Source organism: Dermacentor andersoni, chromosome 8, assembly GCF_023375885.2.
Source record: "Dermacentor andersoni chromosome 8, qqDerAnde1_hic_scaffold, whole genome shotgun sequence".
Lineage (NCBI taxonomy): Eukaryota > Metazoa > Arthropoda > Arachnida > Ixodida > Ixodidae > Dermacentor > Dermacentor andersoni.
The window spans coordinates 65,368,545-65,384,329 of NC_092821.1; the positions used below are offsets into that span (position 1 = coordinate 65,368,545).

Here is a 15,785-nt window from a genome sequence, read left to right on the forward strand (position 1 = left end):
CTCTATACATTTATGACCTTTACATGCAAATGACGATGTTTCCATCCCTAATAAATGTGATAAATTATTGGAAATTTTTTTCGTGAGTCCGTAGCATTGCTTACCGGAAAGAGAGGCAATACTGCGACATATCATTCACGTGCATTTCACACGCAGTTGATAAGAGACTCTGCTGAAGGGGTCTGAAATGTATAGGTTTTCTTTCAGAGTAAAAAAAAGCATGCAAAGCAATTTGAAACGAGGTGAGCATAAAGCAACGTATTCATTCTCTAGGCATGGGCTATCCGTACCTTTAGAAATAATTGTTAATTGGCTACTTCCTTCTCTATAAAAGGTATGAAATTTGTCCTGTGTATATATTTAGATATATTACGAATGCATAGTGTTTAAAGTGTAAATGTAAAACAATCTTGAAATTCGAAAATATGCATGAGGCAGCCGCTGCTGGTGCTTCTCACGCGCTTGCCCTCGTCAGGATTTGCAGAAATAAAGCAAAAGCATCAATTAAAATCTGTGCACGTCCGCGTCAACAAAGATGCAGTAAGCTATTAGCCACAATAAAATTTTAAATGAAAAGGTCGAGGAAAGTCGAAAGAAACCTTAAAAAATGTGGGTGAAAAAGTTCTAGTAGTGATACTTTAGGTGTGGGAGGGGTATGGGGGAGGCTTCGGCATCGCGGGGGGGGGGCGGAGGCTAAGCCCCCCCCCCCGGCATACTCCCGAGAGGTCTAGGGTTCTGAAGCCCCTCCCCCCCCATGTAATCGGTGCTTATATTCAGTGGTACTGCTTGTATCGCCTCATACGCATTGTGGTTCTCTTCAGCTTTGTACTGTAACACAGGCTTAGCTGCTTCATCAGCTGATAGTGTTTCGTGGTTTTCATCACAGCTGGTAACAATGACGTTGACAGCGCCTTCGTCGTCCACCTCCAAGTCGACAAAAAAACAACTTAAACAAACATCAAAGTGAGGAAATTATAGCAGGTTTACGACAGGAAAGTAAGCCACCATTATTAGGAAAGTGCAAAGTGGCCCGTCGCATGTGGACGTTGCAAAGGCATTAGAAATCTTGAAGCAGACAATGTCAGACTACATAAGCAATGAGGTGATGGTATTGGAACCTGCCAAGAAGTCTGCTTGATCCCGGCATAAGAATGTCAGCCAAGGTGCCCACCCAGAATGTGGGGAAGCTATTCTGATGTGGCTGAAAGCCACTATCGCTGTGCAAGTGTCGGTGTCCGGTGATGCTTTAAATCAAATGCCAGCAACCCTGACCCTTCAGATGGACATTGAGGGTTTTAAATTTAATAATGGCTGTGTCCGAAATGTTAAGCAAAGAAGCAAGTTAAGCTTTAAGAAGATGTGTGGTGAAAGTGCTGCTGTAGATGAGTCGGCTGCTGAAAGTTATCGTCATGATAGGCTACCGTCATTTCCCGCAGTTCATGTGCAAAGACACATTTAAGTGCGATGAAACTGGCTTGTTTTATAATTTGCTACCTGAAGAACCCCTTGCGTTCGCTGGGGACCCTTGCCACCGTGGCAAACAAGCACAACAAGGAACCAGAATATTGCTGCCAAGCTGACCTTTCATCTTGGCAGCAATATTCTGGGAACTGAAAAGGTTCCGATGCTTGTTACCGGTAAATCAAAGTGTTCGAGATGTTTTTAGAGAGTGCGTGTTCAAGTGTTGTATGAAGCCAACAAGAAAGCGTGGATAATGTAACATCTATTCAAAAAGCGCATTCGGAAGCTGGTGAGGAAGTTGTAGTGTCAAGGGCACAAGGTTCTAATAACAATGGGCAACTGCATTGCGCATAGCCATGCCAAGGACCTCAAAACTATACTAGTGGAATTCTTGCCGTCAAACGCAACATCACTCCTGCAGTCAATGGACCAAGGGATTATCTGGACTCTCAAGGAGCTCCATTGGTCGCGTGTGCTTTATCTCGTGGGTGTATGTGTGGACAGTGACAAACGCTACAATGTTGACTTTATCTCTGCAGTCAGCATATGCGCCTTTGTATGCATGGAGGCCCTGACTGAGAACACAGTCTGGAGCCACGCAGCTTTCATGATCCAACATGATATGCCATTGTCATGCAATGATTGCAGCTCTAGCAACCTGATCTGTAGACTTCACCTACTGACCTCATCAAGCATTTGCTTATGGAAATGACGCTGGAGCAGTTCACCAATGCTGCAAACGAGATCTAGTTCTGTGCTGTACTTGCTAACGACAAAATAGTTTGTCAGGTGCTGTAAGAAGATGAGTTGTACTCCCGCATTGGGGAGGAGCCAATGACTGTTGCCAACTAGCTCTGAACTGACGCAAGCCTGCACGGTGCTTCAGGCCATTTACAATGAGAATGACACCCTGTCAATGTGCAAACTGATTTATTGGTGCGACAACATAGCACGTCATAGAAACATATTCACATATTCACGAGTTTAAGTCGCTCGGTAAATACCTAAAGTGATATTTTTTTCTGTGAACTCGTTTTTTTTTGGTATGCCCGATTTTCTGGAGGCAATATCAAATTGGTCCGTGACTGTAAACAAGTGGAAAAATAAAATCTAACAAAGCTTCAATACGTTTCAGGAGTGCGAATATTTACAGCAGAATCTGAGTTTCTTGGGATGATGCAAAAATTCATATCGCTCGAATACAAAAAAATTGAGAAATTATGGTGAGGGGATGTACAGTGATATAGTTGACTTCTCAAAATTTTACATTTTCAAGCCATTTTTTCTTCTGCAGCCTTAACGAAGTCAAGGTCCTTTTAGATTTACATTTCTCAGTGTTATGTTTGATTATCCATAGGCTGGGTGCTGTGTCCGGTGGCAGGCTAGCTTGGCTAAATCAAAGGGAGCTTTATACAAGAATTTCTCCACACAAAATGCATTGTAGCTTGCCTTGACGCTTGTTTTCATAGACCCGGACTTTCTACCATTGAATTTTTGTACCCTCGTAACTAGCCGCTCTCACACTAGAGGCTAGTGTGACCAGATTGTGAACATGGAGTTTGTCAACCCTGCCAAGAGAAAGGTTTCCTGGCACGTGCCAAACGCCATATATGTAGTAGCAGTGATGATATGGCCTCATCTTTGATTAATTACCATGGTTGGCAAGCACCACCTTGCATAGCCGTGCAGAAGGTGTGATGCACTGCACACTGTACTCTTGGATTCAACTTATGCGCAAGGGCTCTGTGAACCCTGAAAATGCTTCTGCGAACCCTTTTTAACCACTGCTGCAGAAAACAGAATCGTTAATCAGCACTACCTTTGCTGTAATATTCGTAGACAGTAGATGTCTCGAAGAGCTAGGAAGGTTGGATCCAGCAACAAACCCGTCCTATATACTGAGCATGTACGATCTTTGCATTGGCGCCTTCCAACTAAGCAAGTAGCACTTGGTTATCATCATCATCATCATCAGTTGCCTATGTGGGAAGTCTCAGCAGCTCAGCAATAGTCTCAGTACCTTGAGCTTCCAGTCACCATTAGACCTTTTTTGCATGTTTTCAAGCAGGCATGATGTGATCATATTTGTGTATGTAAAGTCGCCACCAATGCTTGCGGGAATACGGGAGGCACGGCTATGCGAAGAGCCTCGTCACCGGTGCCTCATGAATGTTGCGGCGCATGCATATTCAAAGCGATTTGCGAAAAGCCCGGCGAGTTGTCTGCCACAACTTCATGAGGCGCAGTTGGTGGCACTCCGCGGAGGGCTTCCACGAGCTCCAGTTTTCCTGCTAGCAGTGGCCGCGACCCCTGTACATCTTCAGCACGCCATGCTGCCTAGGCTATGCCAGTGACAGGTTTCAAGGATAACTGCGAGTCGGCCTAGTTGGAACAGATTCATCTTAAAACTTTTTGTGCACAAACAAACAGGGACGAAGAATAGGGGCAACACAAGGACGAGCGCTCAACTGGTTTTAATTTTGGAGAACTACCTGCTTAAATACCCACAGATCTGCGCGATCTAGTCAACAGAGCACGCCTATAGCGCATATGATACCCGAAGATCTGCGCGATCAAGTCAAGAGAGCACGTCCATATTACATATAACACTTGTGATAAAAAGACGTGGACAAAAGCCACCCGTTCAACCTAAAAACAGCAAGGTGCATAAAACAACCAATTACAAAAATATGCGTTAAAAATGTGATGATAGAAGCGAATTTTCTTTATCTAACAATGAAACAGAAGGATGGCTGATGCATTTTTCTTTTGGTTTTGCAATCCTATGTGCCTCCACACTTTCCCTAGCGGTTTGATTCCTATGCCTATACAAAATGTCTGTGCTACTAAGACAAGGGGAGCAATCATGTTCTTGGCAATGCATTGCCAAATGCGTACTAGGGCGACCTTTCAGACTAGGCAAGTGCTCCCTTAACCTCGCGTTAATGCATCTCGCAGTCTGCCCTACGTACACATGACCACACGTCATAGGAATCTGATACACAACGTTCTTCGCGCAATCAACAAATTGGTTCTTGCGTGGATGTTTAACACTGCATTCTTTCTTTACATCATCCTTACTTTCGAACTTCTTTTTAACCTTAGAACACACACAACCTATTTTGTTTTTTGCCGAAAATACCACTTTTACTGCATAACTACTAGCCACCTTTTTAAGTCGGCTTGAAAGGCCGTGCACATACGGAATCACTGAAACCTTGGAAGCTACATCCTTCTGTCTTTGATTCTTTGTGCATTGTCCTTTATCCTTTTTAAGTTCTTTCATTAGTCTAGCGCACGACGCCAGCATCACAGCGAGCGGGTACCCAGCCTTTCTCAACCTATTAACTTGCTCAAAAAATGCAATCTTTACAGTGTGGTGACATGACATCAACAACGCTGAGCGGAAACACGAAATGACTATCCCATTCTTCACAAGCCTGGAATGGTTTGAGGCATAGTTCATTAGTGGTTTTCCAGCTCGGGGTGAGAATGACCAACACACATGTTCCGGTAGGAATTTTAACTTGACATCAAGAAACTGTAGCTTATTATCTACCGGTACTTGCGAAGTAAATGTTAAGCCCTTGCCCAGAGAATTGAAGGCTTCTACAACCCTATTCCTGAAAGCACCCTTGTTTACAGGACAGCCTAAAATCAAGTCGTCATCGACATATCTGTATACCTTCCTTACTACACCTTCTAAATCTTTGGCCACCTCTCTGTCAATGCTTCTCAACAAAATGCTACTTAGGATGGGAGCTACCTTTGACCCGATGCACACACCCCTTGCCTGTATATACGTTTCACCACAGAATCCTACACGTGTATTCGCTAAATAAAAATGCAGAAGTTCAAGAAAGGATTCAACGGCCATGCCGCACGTATTGCGGAATGACACCTCGTCATTCTCATTTGTTATGCAATCTTTAACACTGCGCATTAGGGGCCCATGCGGTAACGAATAGTAAAGATCTTGAACATCTATGCTGAATCCCCAGCTGTACCTTGTACTATCTGATGCCAGACAATTCACAAGGCCTTCAGTTTTTCAATAAGTACGGATCCTGCACTTCTAGAGAATGCAACACTTTTTGCAGGAGCTCCGCGACCAGAACTTGCCAACAGCCTCTCCTCGGACGCAATTGGCCTAAACGGAATTTCTTGCTTGTAGGTTTTCGCCGTAAAAAATATCTCCAATTTCATTCCTTTTGAGTTCTTTACACGTGACGCAAGCTTATCTTGTTCACATTTTTTCAATAGCTCCACCGCTTTCTTTTTTTACGTTTTCTGCATTCACATCACATTTCTTAAAGCACTTGTTCACCGCTAGGAAAGCCTTTTCTAAGTAACAATCATTTGGTACAACCACCATAAAGCCTTCCTTGTCTGCTTGAACAACAGGCAGATTATTCTCAACCAAATACTTAGCAGTCCTATCAACATTGGGTCTGGATCTATCGCTTACCGAAGCTTTAGCCACCACGTCCATACATTCCACCACCACATCGTTCTTTTTCTTTCTCTGGTACACTCCTGGCAATGTCCCTTGTAAGTGCTAACCTGTCGACGATGTCGATCCTTGGTTTCACGCAGAACTTTGGGCCCAACTTGAGAACCTGTTGATGCCGTTCTTCCACCGTTGCACCCCCTAGTAATAGAAGGCGTCCCTCTGGCACTTCCCTTTTCTTCTTCGGCAATTTTCGACGAACATCGTTCCATATAGCCTCAGTCACAATATTTACCTGTCTGCACCAGTCTCGAAAAGCCTTCACGTTAAAAAGACCATCGGAAGCAGACGAACAGGCCACCTTTAGACATTCTTTGAAATGTCTAACCTGTCTCCGGCTCTCTGATCGCAAGATCTTGATCATTCTTCTCCCGTGTCCTACAGACGGGGGCAACCATCCGGTCACCAACAACACCATAACGTAACGTAAAAAAGAAAGCGGTGGAGCTATTGAAAAAATGTGACCAAGATAAGCTTGCGTCACGTGTAAAGAACTGAAAAGGAATGAAATTGGAGATATCTTTTACGGCAAAAACCCACAAGCAAGAAATTCCGTTTAGGGCAATTGTGTCCGAGCGAGGGTGTTGGCAAGTTCTGGTCGCGGAGCTCCTGCAAAAAATGTTGAATTCCCTAGAAGTGCAGGATCCGTACTTATTGAAAAACTGTGAAGGCCTTGTGAATTGTTTGGCATCAGATAGTACAAGCTGCGGCTGGGGATTCAGCAGAGATATTCAAGATCTTTACTATTCCTTACCGCATGGGCCCCTAATGTGCAGTGTTAAAGATTGCATAACAAATGAGAATGACGAGGTGTCATTCCGCAATACGTGCGGCATGGCCGTTGAATCCTTTATTGAACTTCTGCATTTTTATTTAGCGAATACACATGTAGGATTCTGTGGTGAAACATATATACAGGCAAGGGGTGTGTGCATCGGGTCAAAGGTAGCTCCCATCTTAAGTAGCATTTTTTTGGGAAGCATAGACAGAGAGTTGGCCAAAGATTTAGAAGGTGTAGTAAGTAAGGTATACAGATATATCGATGACTACTTGATTTTAGGCTGTCCTGTAGACAAGGGTGCTTCCAGGAATAGGGTTGTAGAAGCCTTCAATTCTCTGGGTAAGGGCTTAACATTTACTTCGGAAGTACCGGTAGATAATAAGCTACAGTTTCTTGATGTCAAGTTAAAATTCCTACCGGAACATGTGTGTTGGTCATCCTCACCCCGAGCTGGAAAACCCCTAATGAACTATGCCTCAAACCATTCCAGGCTTGTGAAGAATGGGACAGTCATTTCGTGTTTCCGCTCAGCGTTGTTGAAGTCATGTCACCACACTGTAAAGATTGCATTTTTTGAGCAAGTTAATAGGTTGAGAAAGGCTGGGTACCCGCTCGCTGTGATGCTGGCGTCGTGCGCTAGACTAATGAAAGAACTTAAAAAGGATAAAGGACAATGCACAAAGAATCAAAGGCAGAAGGTTGTAGCTTCCAAGGTTTCAGTGATTCCGTATGTGCACGGCCTTTCACACAGACTTAAAAAAGGTGGCTGTAGTTATGCAGTAAAAGTGGTATTTTCGGCAAAAAACAAAATAGGTTGTGTGTGTTCTAAGGTTAAAAAGAAGTTCGAAAGTCAGGATGATGTAAAGAAAGAATGTAGTGTTAAGCATCCGCGCAAGAACCAATTTGTTGATTGCGCGAAGAACGTTGTGTATCAGATTCCTATGACGTGTGGTCATGTGTACGTAGGGCAGACTGCGAGATGCATTAACACTAAGGGAGCACTTGTCTGGTCTGAAAGGTCGCCCTAGTACGCATTTGGCAATGCACGGCCAAGAACATGATTGCTCCCCTGGTCTTAGTAGCACAGACATTTTGTATAGGCATAGGAATCAAACCGCTAGGGAAATTGTGGAAGCACACTGGATTGAAAAACAAAAAGAAACATGCATCAGCCATCCTTGTGTTTCATTGTTACATAAAGAAAATTCGCTTCTATCATCACAGCTTTAACGCATTTTATTGTAATTGGTTGTTTTATGCACCTTGCTTTTTTTAGGTTGACCGGGTGGCTTTTGTCCACGTCTTTTTATCACAAGTGTTATATCTAATATTGACGTGCTCTCTTGACTTGATCGCGCAGATCGGCGGGTATCATATGTGCTATTGGCGTGCTCTGTTGACTAGATCGCGCAGATCTGTGGGTATCTAAGCAGGTAGTTCTTCAAAAATAAAACCAGTTGTTAGAAAGCGCTCGTCCTTGTGTTGCCCCTATTCTTCGTCCCTGTTTGTTTGCGCACAAGAAGTTTTAAGAGGTTTCAAGGTGCTTAAAAATTCGCCTCAAGGTTATTTGGAAGCTGATGAATGTAACCCAACAATGCTGCCGGCTGATGCAGCTGCATTTTTTGACAGTACGTGAGAGGATGAGGCCTTCAGTGGCTTTGAGTGAAATGCAGTAAATGTTGATTTCGGGGGCAAGTGCAAGGTTTAGCTATATCTAATTTTTATCCCAAATAGCAGATGTGTGTTTAGTTTTGAGAGAACTAGGTTTTTATAGAATGTCAGTGTTTGCAGAAGGGGATGAAAAATTACAACCTAGATATTTTAATATGCGATTACCATTAGTAGTGAAATAACGATGCATTTTCCCCGACATATTATCAATTATGGGAAGGTCAGGAGATAACTTATGATAGCAAAGTGTCATTCAGTAGTATATATTGATTGCCATTGTTTACAGTATGTAATATGCACATAGATTTACACTTCTCAGTGTTAAGTTTGATTATCCATTTGCTACACCGGAGTGACACATTGTGGAGATCCCTCTGCCACGTATATGAATCACCAAGATTAGTAATCTTGCTGTAGATTACACAGTCATCTCCAAACGGAATAATTAATGATTTCACAGTTAGGAAGATCATCAATATAAATCAAGAATGGCAAGAGCAGCAAGATGGATCCTTGTGGCTCTTTGGGTGCAACTGGTGAATAAGTAGATGAGCAGTTAATGGCTTCGACATACCGAGTTTGATTGGAAATAAACTCCTTTACCAATACGACACATTTGCTTGAATACTAAGCTGCTTAAGTTTAAGGACACGTAAAATACGACTACAGAGCAAAGAGCTTTGGGAAAATGTGAAAGAAGTCAACATCAAATCCTTGATCTGAGGTGACGAACCAATCATTAGTGAAACAAAGAACTTGGGTATCACATAAAATATTCTTTCAAGACCCTGCTGACGTGAATAAAAGAATGATTTACTTTCCATAAGATTGATGAGGTGAGAATATATTCGGTGTTTTAAAAGTTTGCATGGAATGGTAGTTGAGATAGGGTGGTGGTCCTCAGGACAGAGCAGATCAGCCGATTTATGGACTGCAGCCACCTTCTCCGTTTTCCAGCGATTAGACTTCAGGTTATTCAATTGTTAAATTGCGACGAGGGTCCTAGGAAAGCTTTGCGTTTAATTTATCAACTTATGTCGGATGAAATTTAGTAAGCAGGCACATCACTGAATGGAGATTTAAAGTGTGCAAACAGATTTCAAGTATGTAATCTAGATAAGTAGATATGACGAAATGCCAGATTTCAATTCGGTGACTTCTCTCGGGTTGTTATAGTAATTTATTATTCGAAAAATTAATGATGAGAAATATATGGTTATTCTCAAAGGCCCACCACAGAAATTAAAGCTGATAAAACATTGATGCAGTTTTACTATTAATAAAAAACTTTTCGACATTGGAGATAAGTTACCTTACTCTAATTAGATTATATATCACCTGATTAATAATGTGCCAAGGTCATCAAAGTAAGAAAGGTGTAGCCTGTAGTTGGGTTCTTAGTTCAAAAAAACGATGCCAAGTTCGCTTAAATCCGTTCATGGAGACATCCTTAAGATTTCTGTAACGCAGAGGCACCTCGCACACACACACACAAATGCTGAGAAAATCTAACTCAAACTTTGCAAGTGTTGGGACATTTAGCTGTTGTGTCTGACGAAAAGAAAAGCTTTAGAATGAAGCTCACCTTTTCCTGAACGGAAAGAAACGAATTGTATTGAAATCAGTTCATTCAATCGTAAGGAACCTCAATTAGATTTTTTTTTATAAAGGTGGTTAAATTTCCTGCTAGTATGAAGGAGCATTCATTTTCAAAGTGTGAAAATTAATCGCACACCAAAGCTCACAACACCGCACGGGAATATGCGCACACGATCCACGTTGTGTCCAACGCGAATTGCATGTAGCAGACGCTGTGCTGCGTTTTGCGTTTCTAGATGCTGCAAATGCACTGAATCTACTAATGGTGACGTTATAGGTGCATGAAGCCACTAAACAGGGTTATACTGCAAGAACCTGTGACTGTGCAAAGACTTGCAAGGGTAAGCGCCAGTGCACCCTCTATGGTCCTGTATGGTTTGCTAAGTAAAACGGTACGTGTGCTATGTCTGCATTATTATGTAGTCCATGACTCCATGACATGGGGCAGTTTGCTGTGCTAGAGCTAAACTGCTAACGTGATATGGAATTGCATGATGCTTCTAAGACTTCTGCTGTCCGGCATGATCTGATGAATGGCTCTTCTGATAGTTGCGACAAACGCTTTCTCTTTCCCTGCGTACAATCAGATAATGATCGTGCTTTGCTTTCCGTAAGTGAGTCCGGTTTCAATTTCTCCAAACAAGCGTTGAACAAATGCTGCTTGTAAAATCATGGTGTGATCAAAGAAGAAATGGTGGGCCAACTTGGAAGCAGGCCTGTCAATGCCAACTAGAGCGTTGTTTCACTCTTGCCGTAGCAACAGCCAATCATGAGGCCTCTCTCAGCTTGCTGGCGTGATGAGCCATTAGCAGGGCCGCTTGCAATGAAAAATTTGTCAGACCAGCGCCTGATTTTCTTTTTGTTCTTGCACTTGCTCTTGTGTGAGGAGTGTGGGAACGAAAAGGTGAAACACTGATCTTTCGAACGATACCACCATGGTGGCATTCAGCGGTGCGAAAGACTAAAGATGGATCCATGAACGCTGATGTTTCTGCACGATTCATGTTGTCCACCCTGACATAACTTTTTTTACACACTTAGAGTGTGTTTTCAGCTAAATAATTTTGACTCGGCATAAACTGAGCATTGCAGGTGCCAAAACAATGGTTAAAAAAACGGAAAACTACTGAACTTCGGTATTAACACAGTGATGCTACTGCCCCACTGATCGCAATGAATCCTGCTATATTTCGGCAAAATATAAGAAATCTACGCCCACCCTAAGCTGCAAGTGTTCCTTGACTTTTTCAAAACGAGGCTTGGTCCTCAAGCACAGTTTCAGCACACCATCAAAGTGGTATGACGAAGACCAGCAGCTGTATTATAGCTTTGCAGTGTACCAAATGAAGCTTCCCCAATTGAGCCTGGATCGTATTATGGTTCTATCCTTGGAGTGTTCTTTATTTTGAATGCCTTCCACCCCACCGTGTGCGGGCTCCATGGGCAACAGGACAGCATTGCTTTTCAGACTGCAGTGAGCAATAACACTGGTGCCTAGGAAAACTCTGCGCTGCTCCCTCTTATGACCAATGTAAAATGGTAATCAGTTTCAGACGCTGTATGGTGTCTTGTTCGATATTTCCAGCTTAACACGTGGTGGAACACCAATAGCACCAAACAGAGCCGAGTGCATGCCGTTGCGCCATCCTGCGCCAAAACCGCATTTTAGCAAAAAATTTCACTGAGCCTGCGCCAAAGTGCACATAAGAGCGAATCCTTCCTTTCGTTGCTAGAAAGATTGAAATCAGAACCAACAGCACGTTATCATCATCATTATAGAAGGAAGCAGAGTCCCGTCCATACTCTATGGGTTCGTCGGAGCCGTCATCAACCAGCTACCTCCATGTGAGGTAGCTGATTATGTAGCACGTCAGCCTAGAATTATGGCGGAGGTTTTGGCAGTTGCACTACTGCCCGCCATCAGCTGACATTTCCCCATAATAAGCTGCGTCAATTGTGGGGATGTTTGTGGGGATCAGTGTTGGTTTTCGTTTAGACCCTCGCCTATGAGCATGAAATTGTCCTACTGTGTTAGATTTCATAATTACCTTGGAACAGAACTGTTCTTGAAGAATCAAGCGAAATTAGTTTTCAATAGGATCAGTCAAAATTCTTATATATATATATAAACGAGGAGAAAGGGGTTAACCAAGGGGCCCGATCTTTATTAGTCATATCATAAGAAGCCAACAAACACTGACACCAAGGAAAATTTGTTGTCCTTGGTGTCAGTATTTGTTGGCTTCTGATGATATGACTACATATATATATATATATACATATACGAGAAATCGCGAAAAAATACATTTCCAGTATATAAGAATTTTGACTGATCCTATTGAAAACTAATTGCGCTTGATTCTTCAAGAACAGTTCCGTTACAAGGTAATTATGAAATCTAACACAATAGGACAATGTCACGCTCATAAGCGAGGGTATAAACGAAAACCCACACAGGTCCCCACAAAAATCCCCACAAATGACGTAGCTTATTATGGGGAAATGTCAGCTGATGGCGGGTAGTACACACACACACACACACACACACACACACACACACACACACACACACATATATATATATATATATATATGTGTGTGTGTGTGTGTGTGTGTGTCTGTGTGTGTGTGTGTGTATACGATAAACCGCGAAAAAATACATTTTCTGTTTGCTGTGCCGTTTGTTTGAAAAGTTGTCTGCCACAGCAGATAAACGTCTTGTGCAAGCAACTATTTGCGCAGACGGAATTTGTTTTATCAAAATTACTGATACTTCAATTCTAACGGACTTGTAAAATGAGGAGATAATGCCTTGTGGGAAAGTAAAAAGAAAAAAAAAGAAATGGCGGGTTCTATCTAGAGGTAGACAAGGAGGATGCGGCATCCCGAAACTGACTGCATGATGAAGGCTTACATGAGACAAATTTGTTGTGCCAGAGAATCCTAAGCTTTGCAAGTGCCGAGTACGGCCGCCGAGCCTCAAGTGCTCATTGAGGATCAGAGAGCAAGCTGGGTCATAACATTTTTAAACTGTTTGTTAAGGTTCCTAGAAATCTGTGAAAATCGTCGAACACTCCACGTTCTCTGATTTTCTAATTTTACGTCCTTGTAAAAAATAATTTCTATTATAGGCGGACATCACAAACATCATCGTCAAGCATTCAAATGCAGAACTATTGAGTAAATTAAAAAGGACCATCAAAATTTATTTGTTTAATCATACTTGAAATCACCTTCAAGGTCGCCCCTCCAAAAAAAGAAAGCTTGTAATTAAATTCAGCACCTGTTTTCTTTTTGGCATATCATGCTATTTTTAATTACTTTTGTTTTATTTGTGCAGCATCGAGGCCTCCTATTTCTCCATCAACTGCCACATGTGACAACACAAAGCAAGGATTCCTTCACCGATGTGACCTGTGTGACCACGAGGCTGATAAATTGTTTCATCTGGACGCACATGCCAGCATCGATACTGACGTGAAGCCATATCAGTGCCCTTCATGCTCTCGGAGCTTTTCACGAAAGAGCCACCTAAAAATCCACTTGCGCACTCACACAGCTGGGAAGCCCTATCAGGGCCCTTCATGCTCTCAGAGCTTCTCAGAAAAGGGCAGCGTTATGAAACACCTGCACACCCACACAGGCGAGAAGCCATATCAGTGCCCGTCATGCTCTCGGAACTTCTCAGAAAAAGGCAAGCTTACGAAACACCTGCGCACCCACACAGATGAGAAGCCACATCAGTGCCCTTCATGCTCACAGAGCTTCTCAGAAAAGGGCAACCTCATGATACGCCTGCGCACCCACACATGTGAGAAGCTATTTCAATGCCCTTCATGCCCTCGTAGCTTCTCACGAAAGCCCAGCATAAAATCCCACCTGTGCACCCACACATACGAGAAACCATATCAGCGCCCTTCATGCTCTCGGAGCTTCTTGCGAAAGAAACGCCTGAACGAACACCTGCGAACCCACAATAGTGAAAAGCCATTTGAGTGCCCTTCGTGCCTTCAGAGCTTCTCACAAGATGCCAGCTTGAAATCACACCTGCGCATCCACGCAGGCGAGAAGCCATATCAGTGTCATTCATGCTCTCAGAGCTTCTTGCGAATGGGTCACCTGAATGAACACCTGCGCACCCACACAGGTGAGAAGCCATTTCAGTGCCCTTCATGCCTTCGGAGCTTCTCACAAAAGGCCGGCCTGAAAGCCCACCTGCGTACTCACACAGGCGAGAAGCCTTTTAAGTGCCCTTCATGCTCTCGGGGCTTCTCGCGAAAGTTTTGCCTGAATGAACACCAGCGCACTGTTAAGAACGGCCGTACGGGGTGGCAACGTGCCAGCTTTCAGCCCGCTGCACGTGTTCCAAGCCCACCAGTCGGCGTGCCCTTCTGAGAACTGCGGACGGCCGGCAGCCGCGTGGCGCGCGATCAACAGGAAATTGGTACTTGGCCGAGTCACCCGGGACAAAGCAGTTCTACGAAGCCCTCTGACGTCGGCACTGAAAGCTGGGCGGTACCGAGAACTGCGGATGACCGGCGGCCACGTGGCGCGCGATCAACTCAGGAAATTGGTACTTGGCCGCGCCACCCGAGACGGAGCACAGTTCTACGAAGCCCTCGGTCGTCGACTCCGGAGCCTTTGTATGTATGGGTTCGAATGTGTGTGCCTTTGTGTGTGTGAGCCATAGTGCGGGGCGGCGGCGAGTTTACAATGCTTGGACGAACCTTCCCGACCATTCCTGCTCCGACACACCCCATCCTCCAAGTCGGCACACCTCATCCTCCAAGCCGGCAAACCTCACCCTCCAAGTTGGCACACCCCATCCTCCAAAAAGGCGGGTCATCTTGAATCACGTCGAACTATGACGTCGAGCAAGGGCTTATAAGCAGCGTTTGCCGGCTGCAAGGGAGTGCTCGTGTCGTGCTCGTTGTCGGGAGCTGAGTGCTCTGTCATGCTAGAAATGAACTAGTGAGCTGTGTGCTCGTAAACTGTTTGCTGTATGTTACTTTTGCGGGCTCCATATGGGAGTCGCGCCACGCTGCCAATGTACCTCATGTTTCAAATGTAAAGACTGCCATTAAATCCTGCTTGCCCAGTCCTGTCGTCCCAAGGTCCTCGCTACGACTACGACCGCTCCAATCTTACAGCACCCACATAGGTGAGAAGCCATTTCAGTGCCCTTCATGCCTTAAGAGTTTTGCACAAAAGGCCAGCATGAAGTCCCACCTGCGCACCCACACAAGCGAGAAGCAGCCATATCAGTGCCCTTCATGCTCTCAGCTTCTCGCATAAGACCCGCCTGAACGAACACCTGCGTATCCACACGGGTGAGAAGCCATTTCAGTGCCCTTCATGCCTTAAGAGCTACTCACTAAAGGTCAGCCTGAAATACCACCTGCGCACCCACACAGGCGAGAAGCCATATCAGTGCCCTTCATGCTTTCAGAGTTACTCGCAAAAGAACCACCTGAACGAACACATGCGTACTCACACAGGTGAGAAGCCATTTCAGTGCCCTTTATGCCTTAAGAGCTACTCACTAAAGGGCAGCCTGAAATACCACCTGCGCACCCACACAGGCGAGAAGCCATATCAGTGCCCTTCATGCCTTCAGACCTTCTCACAAAAGCGCAGCATGAAATCCCACCTGCGCACCCACACAGGCGAGAAGCCATATCAGTGCCATTCATGCTCTCAGAGCTTCTCACGAAAGAACCGCCTGAATGAACACCTGCACACCCACACAGGTGAAAACATATC

General features: G+C 44.2%; 1 protein-coding gene across 5 annotated transcripts in view; it reads left to right on the forward strand.

Annotated features, from left to right (window-relative positions):
• Positions 1 to 15,332, forward strand: part of LOC140212838 (uncharacterized) — a 68,832-nt gene extending 53,500 nt beyond the window's left edge. For all 5 annotated transcript variants that reach the window (XM_072289711.1, XM_072289710.1, XM_072289708.1 and 2 more), the window contains one exon: positions 13,363 to 15,332. In XM_072289711.1, coding sequence (XP_072145812.1) covers positions 13,363 to 14,417 — 1,055 coding nt within the window. In that variant the 3' untranslated portion in view covers positions 14,418 to 15,332. The remainder of the gene's footprint in view (positions 1 to 13,362) is intronic.
• Positions 15,333 to 15,785: the final 453 nt, after the last annotated feature.